The sequence below is a fragment of the Eumetopias jubatus genome, unplaced genomic scaffold (assembly GCF_037043125.1).
Source record: "Eumetopias jubatus isolate StellerSeaLion01/CBP00866 unplaced genomic scaffold, mEumJub1_p1.0 scaffold_1, whole genome shotgun sequence".
In the NCBI taxonomy this organism is placed as follows: Eukaryota; Metazoa; Chordata; class Mammalia; order Carnivora; family Otariidae; genus Eumetopias; species Eumetopias jubatus.
In genome coordinates this window covers 12,118,785-12,130,969 of record NW_028274807.1, presented here as the reverse complement: position 1 = coordinate 12,130,969, position 12,185 = coordinate 12,118,785, and the positions used below count along the sequence as shown (strand labels likewise).

Here is a 12,185-nt window from a genome sequence, read left to right as displayed (position 1 = left end):
TGAAATCAGGGAGCATGATAGCTCTAGATTTGTTCTTTCTCTGAAGACTGCTTTGGCTATTTGTGGTCTTTTGTGGTTCCATGTAAATTTTAGAATTATTTTAGTTCGGTGAAAAATGCCATTGGAATGATAGGAACTGCATTGAATTTATAGCTTGCTTTGGTTAGTGTGGACATTTTAACAATATTTCTTCCAGTCTGATTCTGATCATGGAATACTTTTCCATTTAATTATGTCTCAGTTTCTTTCATCAGCGTCTTAGAGTTTTCAGTATACAGGTCTTTCCCCATCTTGGTTAAATTTATTCCTAGGTATTCTTTTTTTTTAATTTCTTTATTTTTATTAACATATAATGTATCATTTGTGATTTTTATTTTATTTATTAACATATAATGTATTATCTGTGATTCAGCAGTCTTACACAATTCACAGCGCTCACCATAGCACATACCCTCCCCAATGTCCATCCCCCAGCCACCCCATCCCTCCCACCCCCCTCCACTCCAGCAGCCCTCAGTTTGTTTCCTGAGATTAAGAGTCTCTTATGGTTTGTCTCCCTCTCTGGTTTCATCTTGTTTCATTTTTCCCTCCCTTCCCCTATGATCCTCTGCCTTGTTTCTCAAATTCCACATATCAGCGAGATCATATGATACTTGTCTTTCTCTGACTGACTTATTTCACTTAGCATAATACCCTCTAGTTCCATCCACGTCATTGCGAATGGCAATATTTCATGTTTCTGATCGCTGCATAATATTCTATTGTATGTATATACCACATCTTCCTTATCCATTCATCTGTCGCCAGACATCTTGGTTCTTTCCACAGTTTGGCTATTGTGGACATTGCTGCAATAAACATTGGGGGTGCACGTGCCCCTTCGGGTCCCTACATTTGTATCTTTGGGGTAAATAACCCAGTAGTGCAATTGCTGGGTCATATGGTAGCTCTATTTTCAACTTTTTGAGGAACCTCCTTACTGTTTTCCAGAGTGGCTGCACCTGCTTGTATTCCCACCAACAGTGTAAGAGGGTTCCCCTTTCTCCGCATCCCCGCCAACATCTGTCGTTTCCTGACTTGTTAATTTTAGCCATTCTGACTGGTGTTGAGTTGGTATCTCATTGTGGTTTTAATTTGTGTTCTTTGATGCCATCCTAAGTGGGATTGTTTTCTTAATTTCTCCTTCCGATAGTTCACTATTAGTATATAGAAATGCAACCAATTTCTGTATATTGATTTTGTATCCTGCAGTTTTACTCAATTATTTGTTCTAAACGTTTTCTGCTGTCAAAAAAAATAAAAGTTTCTTGGTGTCGTGGCGCTTCTGCATGAGGCATGGGCAGGTCGGAAGCTTAGGGAGCTCTGCTTTGCGTTTATACTCCACCTTTCCAAGGTGCCTGAATTTTCCTTTGAAAAGAGTATGTTGCAAATCATGACTTTCCAGCGTCTTCCTGCTTCTCGTTTTCAAGTAACGTTTGAGGATAAGAAGCGTGAGAATTTCGAGCGCGGCAGTCTGGAGCTGGAGAAGCGGAGACAAGCGCTGTTGGAGCAACAGCGGAAGGAGCACGAGCGCCTGGCGCAGCTGGAGCGCGCTGAGCAGGAGCGGAAGGAGCGGGAGCGCCACGAGCAGGAGCGCAAGCGGCAGCTGGAGTTGGAGAAGCAGCTGGAAAAGCAGCGGGAACTGGAACGCCAGAGAGAGGAGGAGAGGAGGAAGGAGATCGAGAGGCGCGAGGTAAGCCGCTGTGGAGCCCACGATGGGCACATGTGCTCTTGCCGCCCTTCTTCCCTAAGTATTCAAGTAATCAATTAACACGGTCCTCTTTTCCTTTTTATAGTTCGCTAGTTTTAGTTTATTCACGGAGTTCTGCGACCACCACCACTATCTAATTTCAGAGCATTGTCCTCACCCCAAGAAGAAATTTCTTACCCATAAAGCAGTTACTCCCCAGCCCTCAGCAGCCACTAACTGACTTCCCGTCTCTACGGTTTTGCGTCTTGCAGACATTTCATAGAAATGGAATCATACGACGTCTGACCTTTTGTGGCTTGTTTCCACTTAGCGTGTTATCAGTACTTCATTCCTTTTTATGACCGAAGACTATTCCATGACACAGACAGACCACATTATAGTTATCCATTCATCAGTTGATGGACGTTTGAGTTGTTTTCGGATTTGTTGACTATTATGAATGATGTTGCTAAGAACATTCACGGTCAGGCTTTTGATAATACAGTCTCCTACCAAACCACTGATAACTAGTTAAGAATTTCTCAGGGGCGCTTGGGTGGCTCAGTCGTTAAGCATCTGCCTTTGGCTCAGGTCTTGATCCCAGGGTCCTGGGATCAAGCCCCACATCGGGCTCCCTGCTCAGCGGGAAGCCTGGTTCTCCCTCTTCCACTCCCCCTGCTTGTGTTCCTGCTCTCACTCTCTCTGTCAAATAAGAAAATAATAATAATAATAAAATTAAAAAAAATTTTTTTTCAGACTTTTTTTCTCTACATTTATATATGTATGTAGAAATATTAAAGGTTATTTGGTGGAGATGTTGGGGGTTTAGTGCAATATTTTTTTCACCCCTATAATGGGATCGTACTAATTATATTGTTCCCTGCCCCCTTTTTTCCACTTTAAAAAAAAATACGTATAGGAAATCTTCAGTATATTTGAGGGAAGACCTCATAAATTTGGTGCCATCCCTGGATAGGGGCTAAGCCAATCTTTCATCTGAATTTCCAACTTTAGAATATTGCTGCAGAACCAGTGCCATGATTCTTTTGTGTGAATGAAATATATTTTACATATGAGAGATTTTTCTTTATAAAAAACACAATACTTTGGTTTCATCTCCTGTTGTTGCCTCAGAAAACTTAGAGCAGTAAGCCTTCCTATTCAGGGAGACACACACAGATACTAACAGGGTTTTAATTCCCAGAATGGACAGCCAAAGATAGACCACTTTCCCTTTCTCAATGTTTTGCTCTGTTTTGATTTTTTAAAGACACTTTGGAGTATTTATTCAGAATTACTTAATAGTCATTTACCATGTGCCAGGCATCCATAGTCTGTAGAGTACTTGTAGATAGGTACTTCACTGTCCTCAGGCCCAAAGGGTAGTTGGAGGACAGGTACATAAGAAGTAATTACAATAAAGAGTGCCAGGTGGGGGCGCTGGGTGGCTCAGTCGGTTAAGCATCTGCCTCCCGCTCAGGTCATGATTTCCGGGTCCTGGGATCGAGCCCCGAGTCGGGGAGCCTGCTTCTCCCTCTGCCCCTCCCCTTGCTCATGCTCTCTCTCTCTCAAAAATAAAAAAAATCTTTAAAAAAAAAAAAAAGAAAGGAAAAAAGAGTGCCAGGTGCTCTGGATGTGTACTTTTCCCAGCAGCCATCAGAGTCCACTTAAAAGAGAGTGGTCATTGCCACAGAAATTATGGAAGCTTCTGTGGTAAAAAGGAAATGAACGATGGGGGGGTGGGGGAAATCAACAAACTTTTAAAACTTGAGATGAGTAATTTCTCATTTGATAGAAGAAAGTTTTTGTTTTGGGGGTATTTTTTGTTTTTGTTTTTTTATTCTGGGGTTTTAGTTGACTAGATTAAAGACATTTTTCTTGCTCTTCATGAGTCAGTAAATGAGGAAGAACAGTTTTCTTTTTATCACTTCAAACATTCTTGAAGGTATAAACAATCAGATTCAATGATGAAATGAATCCTGTCTGTCCCCACCTTATCTAACTATAATAGCTTTTCTAAATATTCTCTTTTTGCCATAGAAGGAATACTATATTTGTGTAAATTGTGTTTTGCTGTTTTGTAATAGAAGCTTTTGCAATGTGTAACATTTTATCCCTAAAACAAAAGACTTCCTGGATGTTACATTTATTAAGAGACATTGTGTCATGTCAGGAATAAAAAAATTAATAAGTTATCTGTTCGTAAATGCCACAGGCTGCAAAGCGAGAACTTGAAAGGCAACGACAACTTGAATGGGAACGGAATCGAAGACAAGAACTACTCAATCAAAGAAACAAAGAACAAGAAGACATAGTTGTACTGAAAGCAAAGAAAAAGACTCTGGAATTTGAATTAGAAGCTCTAGTGAGTCGAGTTTGATTATGCTTTGGGAATACAGTTGAACCTTGAACAACATGGGGCTTATGGGCGCAGATCCTGTGCAGTCAGAACGCTTTGTGTAACTTTTGACTCCCCTAAAGCTTAACTGCTAGTAGCCTACTGTGGACCAGAAGCCTTACTGATAACGTAGAAAGTGAATTGACACATATTTCATATGTTATATGTATTATATACTGTATTCTTACAATAAATTAGAAGAAAATGTTAATAAAGTCATAAAGAAGCGAACATACATTTACAGTAGTGTACTGTTATTTATTGACAAAAAACCCTGTATAAGTGGACCCGTGTAGTTCTAACTCATGTTGTTCAAGGGTCAACTGTTTACTAACTCTGAACCATTAAAAATGGTAATAATAATAATTATTTTTCACTTGTTAAAGAATGATAAAAAGCATCAACTAGAAGGAAAACTTCAAGATATCAGGTGTCGATTGACCACACAAAGGCAAGAAATCGAGAGTACAAACAAATCAAGAGAGTTGAGAATTGCTGAAATCACCCACCTACAGCAACAATTACAGGTGAGAAAATACATGCCTTAAATGCTTTTAGGGTTACAAGCCCTGCTTTTCCTCTCATTCATTTCTAAAAGCACCCAGCATCTACCATGTACTAGGTGCTGGGAAGCGAAGATGAAGTAGACAAAAATCTGGAAAGTAGGCTGTCGAGTAAGTGAACTCAGCACAACGTTTGCTTGAGCACTGCTGTGTACCATCCAGGGGCTCTCGGAGGCACTGAGGGTCCAGTGGTGAACAGGAGATACAAGAACCCCGCCTTCATGGAGCTTACCTTCTATTTGTGGGCAGACAGACACTAACAAAAAAGGTCAAGTGTGTCCAATATTAGAGTATGAAAAGTGCTCTGGAGAGTGAATAGGAAAACAGTCCTGGGGAGAAGGAGGGTGGTAGATTTTTTTTTTTTTAAGATTTTATTTTTAAGTAATTTTGACATTCAACATAGGGCTTGAACTCATAACCCTGAGATCAAGAGTTGAACAGTCCACTGACTGAGCCAGCCAAGTGCCCCGAGGGCAGTATTTTTACTTTTTTTTTTTTAAGGTTCATTTATTTGTTCCTTCATTCATTAGGGGTGGGGACAGAGGGAAAGACTCTCAAGCAGGCTCCCCACTGAGCATGGTACCTGACACAGGGCTCCGTCTCATGACCCCGAGATTATGACCTGAGCTGAAACCAAGAGTTACGGACACTCAACCGACTGAGCCCCCCAGGCACCCCATCGAGCACAGTATTTTAAATTAAGTGGTGAGGGCAGGCTTCTCGGTGAGGGTCCCAGCTGAGCAAAGACCTGAAAGAGAAGCAGCTAAGTGGTGTGGCTATCTGGCAGAGCAAGGGGAGGGTGGGGAGGCAGCAGCGTGAATGTTGTGACGTTGTACCCCGTGTTTGGGGTGTGGATATAGCAAGGAGATCAATGTGGTTGCAGTTGGCGGGGACTGGATTGTGGAGGACCTGTAGTTCACTCATGAGACTGGCTTTATTGTGATCATCGCAATAAAGAGGTGCAGTTCAGTATTCTAGGGGGAGTATCAGAGATAGATGGATGGCGAATAGTTGGGAACATAATAGAATGCTATACGCAGTTCTGCTTTCATTTTATGATGTATCCAAAGTTGACCACCAAGTTGCCATAATATCACCTGGCTCAGTTTCACTTGTTGAGCTGGGAGGTAGGAAGCATCAAGTTCATGTAGGTACTGTTCTGCATATCATCATGAAAGATGACCATTTTTGAAGTTTGTGATTTTTCTCAGCCTGATGATGTTGAGATTTATCCATATTTCTGAGCAAATCAGTAGTTGGTTCCTTTTTACCGCTGAGTAGTATTTCCCTGTTTAGCCACTCACCTGTTGATTGACAGTGAGGTTCTTTCCAGTTTAGGACTTTGTGTATAAGACTGCAATGAGTATTTAATTACAAGTCTTGATGTGGAAATACGTTTTATTTCTCTTGGTTTAATTTTAGGAGCGGCATTAATGTGTCATATAAATATATGGTTAGCCCTATAGGAAACTGTCAAAACTGTTTCCAAGGTGGTTGTAGCATTTTACATTCTCCCCAGCAGTGTGTGAGTGCTTCAGTACTATGTTGACTAGACGTGTAAGAGACTTGATCTGAAGGGGGAAGCATTCATTTTCTGACCATTAAGTCTGATGTTAACTATAGATTTTTTTTTTTAGATGCCCTTTATCAAGTTAGGGATTTTCCTCCTGTTCCTTTTTTGCTGAGGGTTTTTTAAATCATGAATGGGTATTGAGTTGGGTCATAATTTTTTTTTTCCCTGCATCTACTGAGATGTTTACATGTTTTTTCTCTTCATTTTGTTCATATGGTGATTTACATTGATTGAAATTTGAATGTTAAGCCAACCTTCCATTCCTGAGATAAGCAATACTTGGTCATGGTGTCTTACCGTTTAAAAAAATATTTTACTTGATTCAATATGCTATTATTAAATGTCTTTTAATTTAAATTCTTGAAAGATAGTGGTTTATAGTTTCCTTGTAATGTCCTTATCCTGTTTTGGTATCAGGGCAATAAATAAGAAAATAGTGGGAGAGTATTCCTTCCTCCTCCATTTTCTAAAAATGTGTTGAAATGGCATTTTTCCTTTAAATTTTCATTCATCAGTGAAGCCATCTGGGCCTGGAGTCTTTCTTGTGGTAGGATTTTAATAGCAAAATGTAGTTAGTAGATACAGGGGTGTTCAGATTTTCTGTTTCTTCTTGAGTCTGATGGTTTGTATCTTATGGTGAATTTTTTCATTTCATCTAAATTGTCAGATTTATTTGTATAGAGTTATTTACAATATTCTGTTAGTTCTTTGCAAGTCTGTAGTATCTGTAGTGATGTCACTTCTTTCTTTCCTGATCATGGGAATTTGTATCTCCTTCCCCCTCCAACATTTCCCCTTCTTTACCTTCCTCTCCTTCCCCCTCCTCCTTTTCTCCATCAATATAGCTAGAAGTTTATTGATTTCATTGATTTTTTTTTAAATAAGCTTTTCGTTGTATCGATTTTTCTCTATGCTATATCTGTTTTCTGTTTCATTTACTTATGCTCTTTATTATTTCCTTCCACCTACTTATTTTGGGTTTAATTTGCTTTTTTCTAGCTTCATAAAAAGGAAGCTTAGATTATTGAATTGGACCTTTTCTCATTTCTGATGTAAATATTTTATTAAGGTATAAATTTCCTTCTAAGCATTGTCATAGCCATATCACATAACTTCTTAATGTGTTTTCGTATCCATTCAGTTCAAAATCTTTTGATTTTCCTGGCCATTTCTTCTTTGGGTTATTTAGAATTATACTATTTCATTTCCAAATATTTCGATTGTTTTTCAGATGTCTTGCTGATTTCTGATTTATGTTATAAGCTGTAAGCATACTCTGTATGACTTCAATTCTTTTTAATCTTTTTAAGTTTACTGAGACTTACTTTATGGCTTAGCATATGATTGTGTTGGTGAATATTTTATGTGCACTTGTAAATAATATGTACTCTTTTGTAGTTGGGTGGAGTATCTCATAAACATCAATCAGAGAAAATTGATTCATGGTGTTTTTTGTGTTTTCTCTGTCCTTACTGATTTTGTGGCCTCTTCCAGCTGCTGCCAGAGGATGTTGAAAGCCCTATCATTGTAAATTTTTCCTTTTTCCTTCCAGTTCTGTCAGTTATTGTTTCATGTACTTTGAAGTCCTAGTCAATTTGAGATTTTAAGATATGACCTATACTGTAAATAGTATCGGATGTTCACAGCTAGAAATTGTTCGAACATATTAAAAAATGCATGTACCTTTTAAAAGTATATTCTTCTATATGGTAACTTTTTTTTATGTCTTTCATTAACTACGAGAAATTTCATAAAATATTCTCTTGGAAAATTTAGGAGTGAAGGCGACGTGTTTATTATCTCACTGAATGCCCTGTGACCAAACACATTTTTTATTATTTAAGATTGACAGTATGTTCACTTACTGATAATAAAATACAAATTAGGGTTCCTGAAAGAGTAGGGAAGTGAAAAATAATACATGGCTTGAAGAAGGCCAGGTACATCATAGGCTGTGAGATACTGGTTCCTTTTCCTTACTGTTACGCAGATACTTGCTGTGCAGATGAGTCAGGTAGCCCTTCATGTTGGTTTATGACTTATTTTAGAAACTTAGGTTGGCATTTAAAAGTGATGTTTATATAAGTCTCAGTGATCTGAGCTAGGTTTTATCTTGATGTGTCATTGTTTGTCTTGGTACAGGAAAGAAACTTTTGCATTGGCTAAGAGGCCTTTCCTTAATTTAGGGAGGAGAATAGGAGAAGCTCAGTTGGCTGGGCCTTTTTGGGGAAACAATCTGAATTGTATATTCTGTTTTGTCCAGATTTGGGGAAACGGGTGTGGATTGTTCATATGAGACGATGCTTCCAGATCCTTTCTGTTGAACTATATCTCTCTCCTATTCAGAATTGTGGCACACAAAGATTTATTGCATATAAGCCAGTCTGTATCGAAGGATAGTTGTTCCAAAAAGGACTGCTTCTTAGCCTCTGATAAAAATTTTCAATTAAGGCATTTTTATTTTCTCAAACCAAAAATCAATACATAGAGATTTTTTTCAAGTTTTTATTTAAATTCCACTTAGTTAACATACAATGCCTATTAGTTTCAGGTGTAGAATTTAGTGATTCATCACTTACATACAACACCCAGTGCTCATCACAGGTGCCCCCTTAATGAGATTTTTTTAAATCAAGATAAAAATGAGAGTCAAGTGTTTGTTATTCTGCACCAGAAAGGCTGTCATTTTACCGAAATGTGTAGAAACTATATAGGATAATCTCAGCTGAACTTAAGCAAATACAGTGCTTGACAGGTCATCCATGAAAACTCCAAATAGCCTTTCACAGTGTGGGTTAGCTTTTTTCTTATATCAGGTAAGAAATAGTTGGTTTAAGACTTTTGTGTACCTGTTTAAAATTATAGGTCCTTCCTCAGTGTTGGAAAAACATATACGGCAGCCAAGATTCTATCGTTAGAAGTCTCTTCTTTTTTTTTTTTTTTAAAGATTTTATTTATTTTTTGACAGCAAGAGAGGGAACACAAGCCGTGGGGTGGGGGTGTGGGAGAGGGAGAAGCAGGCTTCCCGCCGAGCAGGGAGTCCGATGCGGGGCTCGATCCCAGAACCCTGGGATCGTGACCTGAGCCAAAGGCTTAACGACTTAGCCACCCAGGCGCCCCTAGAAATCTCTTCTTGATTTCTATTTCCATCTTCAGGTGTATGGTAAGCCTTAATTCAGCCCTATTAAGTATCGAAGTTCAGAGTAGAGTAGTTCCTGTTCAAATTAGTCAGTTTGCAAACAATAGAATCAACTGCATTTACGTTTGATCCCAGTGCAAGTGGGAGAGATGATTACTTTCAGTTTTCTCTGCTGAGTTGTACTTAAAGTACATTTTTGAAAGCTTATAAATAGGCAGTAAGTCAACAAAAATTTAAATCTCAAGAGAGCTATAACTGTCTTGACTTTATTTCAGTGAAAAGCATTTGGCAAATAGTTAATTGCTTGGCAAAAAAGCAAATGTTGCCCTGACTGGTGATTAAATGCAGTTTATACACAGAGGATTTGGGGTGAGATTAGATGAGTCTTTGATGGACGAGAAAACAGACTTAGTCTGCCTGGATGTGGAATGTAGACATGGTAGCTACATTCATGTCAGCTCATTGTTGTTTTCCTCCTCTCCTAGGAGGCTCAGCAAATGCTCGGAAGACTTATTCCAGAAAAACAGATACTCAATGACCAACTCAAACAAGTTCAGCAGAACAGTTTGCACAGTAGGTGTTTGCTTTTTAAAGTCGCCCTTTTCCTCTTCTACTGGCATGCCTTGCCCTCGGTGAAATGAGAACATTAAAAACCATTTTCCTCACTGCCAGTTTGCTTTTCTTATCTTGCAATGTTTTTCTAAAATAGGAGATTCACTTCTTACACTCAAAAGAGCATTAGAAGCAAAAGAGCTAGCTCGGCAGCAGCTACGAGACCAACTGGATGAAGTTGAGAAAGAAACCAGATCAAAACTACAGGAGATTGATATTTTCAATAATCAGCTGAAGGTAACTATTCTCTGCGTCCCTACATATATGTCCTACCCTTTAACTTTTCTAACTGGCCAGATGAGTTGATACTTAATTCCAGTGAGAAAAATTTATGATGCTGGTTTGTCAGCCTTCCTGCAAACCTTCATACTTATAGATGAATATTATACAATCCAAATTACAATTTTCTCTTGAACGTATAAAGATGAATTTGGCATTTGTAAATTAAAGTTGAGTGAGTGGCCCCCACACGACATCTGTCTTTAAACAGAATTACATTACATTTTTGTGTATTGCCATCCTTTTGTCTGTTGATAACTACATCAAGTTGAAGTCCAAAGCAAGGCTCCAAAATAGTCTGTCTTTTGTTCTTTGGAGACTGCTTAAAAGGGATTGCTTTCTCTTTTTTAAAAATAAGAATTTTTCTGCCACTTCTTACCTTCAAGATTGTCCTTGAAGGTAAATCTTTATTTTGTTACCTCACATTTTAAAATGTTACTGTTTAATGGAGTAATTGCTTTTGTCTCTGTGGCAAAAGTAGTATATGGTTTTGTCACATTTGCATGGTAAAATTCAGGAAAATGCCAAAGCTTTTAAGGAATGTGAAAGTGGTTATGACAACCTCCTTTGGATTTGGTGCCTTTGATTTAACTTCACAACTTCATCATCTTAAGACCATTAACTCTTATCTTATAATAAAACCCGAATGCAAGCAGTTAATGTCCTACCAACAATGAGCACATATACTGTAGATTTAAGTAGATATTGGAGTTTTTAATCAATTATGTTCTTATAAGAAATGAACTTCCCACTTTTTGTTCCAGATATTCAGTTTCGTTTTCCATCTCAAAATCCTTTATACTTAACTCTGGCTAATTTTGCTTTTGGCACTGGAAAAAGGAAAACTCCTTTGTTATTAAAAATAGGAAAAAATTAGAAAGCGTATTTGTGATATTTAGTTGGCCTTTGAATTGAAATTCTGGGCCAACTTGTTCAGACATCTGAGTTTAAGGAATTTTTGCTTTTTTTTCCCCCAGAGTAATAGGTAATGAAATTCTCTCAGTTGTACAATGCCAAGCAAGTGCTCTTAGGGGACATATTATTTGAGCCAACTTAGTGTTTTTCTTTGCTTTCATTCTTACACAGAGTGTGTGTGTGTGTGTGTGTGTGTGTGTGTGTGTGTGTGTGTACCCTAGGTATGTTCCACACTTGTATGTACATGATTATATGAGATATGTAAAGTACCGGAAGTAGAGCCTCTCTATCTCGAGAATAAACACAGCAAAAATGCTCACATTAATTCTCACTGTGACTTGTCACTATTTCAGGCAAAAAGAATATGATCACAGTGCTTCTTAAAAGCCTCTTGGAGCACAAACGGTTAAATACTCGGGTCTCCTCTGAACCCAGGCAGTAGTCCAGACTTCTGCCTTAATCTTAAGATTCCTTTTTCTTGCAACATGACTCCCCAAGCAAAGCTCATGTATTAGAGGATGACACTGCAGTGGGTGATTTTTCCCAAATGCCTAGCCTATTTATGGAGCGTTTTGGCCTGTTGGAATGCAGTTGCCATTGCCGAAGAGAACACCGTGCCGAGGTGATGTGAGTCCCTCTTAACTGTGTGTCATTGACCGAAGCTGCCTTGACTTAAGAGCTGCTGACACAAAGGCTGACGTCAGCCCTTCCTTCCACTTTATTCCTTTCCCCAAATATACTCATTTTTAAATACGAACATTGCTATCTGTCTTCATTTTTATTTTGGCTTTCCATTATTAACTTTAAGTTTAATGTAGAGAGTTAAAAATGACAAGCCAGTATAGCTTTATTATTTTATTTAACAACCGATTTGAAGGCTTTAACAAATACATTTTATTGCCTTATGATAATTATTTCTCATATTTCTCTCCTGTCTGGTGAAACCAAAACAGAAACGGTTGAATCGAAGCATCAAA

At 38.4% G+C, this 12,185-nt stretch overlaps 1 protein-coding gene across 1 annotated transcript in view; it reads left to right on the top strand.

Moving 5' to 3' along the window:
* ITSN1 (intersectin 1) overlaps nucleotides 1-12,185 on the top strand; it is a 203,743-nt gene that overhangs the window by 103,576 nt on the left and 87,982 nt on the right. Inside the window, exons 12-16 of the mRNA XM_028115148.2 lie at nucleotides 1,470-1,732; nucleotides 3,945-4,094; nucleotides 4,514-4,654; nucleotides 9,888-9,975; nucleotides 10,112-10,251. Of these exons, the coding sequence (XP_027970949.1) occupies nucleotides 1,470-1,732; nucleotides 3,945-4,094; nucleotides 4,514-4,654; nucleotides 9,888-9,975; nucleotides 10,112-10,251 (782 nt within the window). The remainder of the gene's footprint in view (nucleotides 1-1,469; nucleotides 1,733-3,944; nucleotides 4,095-4,513; nucleotides 4,655-9,887; nucleotides 9,976-10,111; nucleotides 10,252-12,185) is intronic.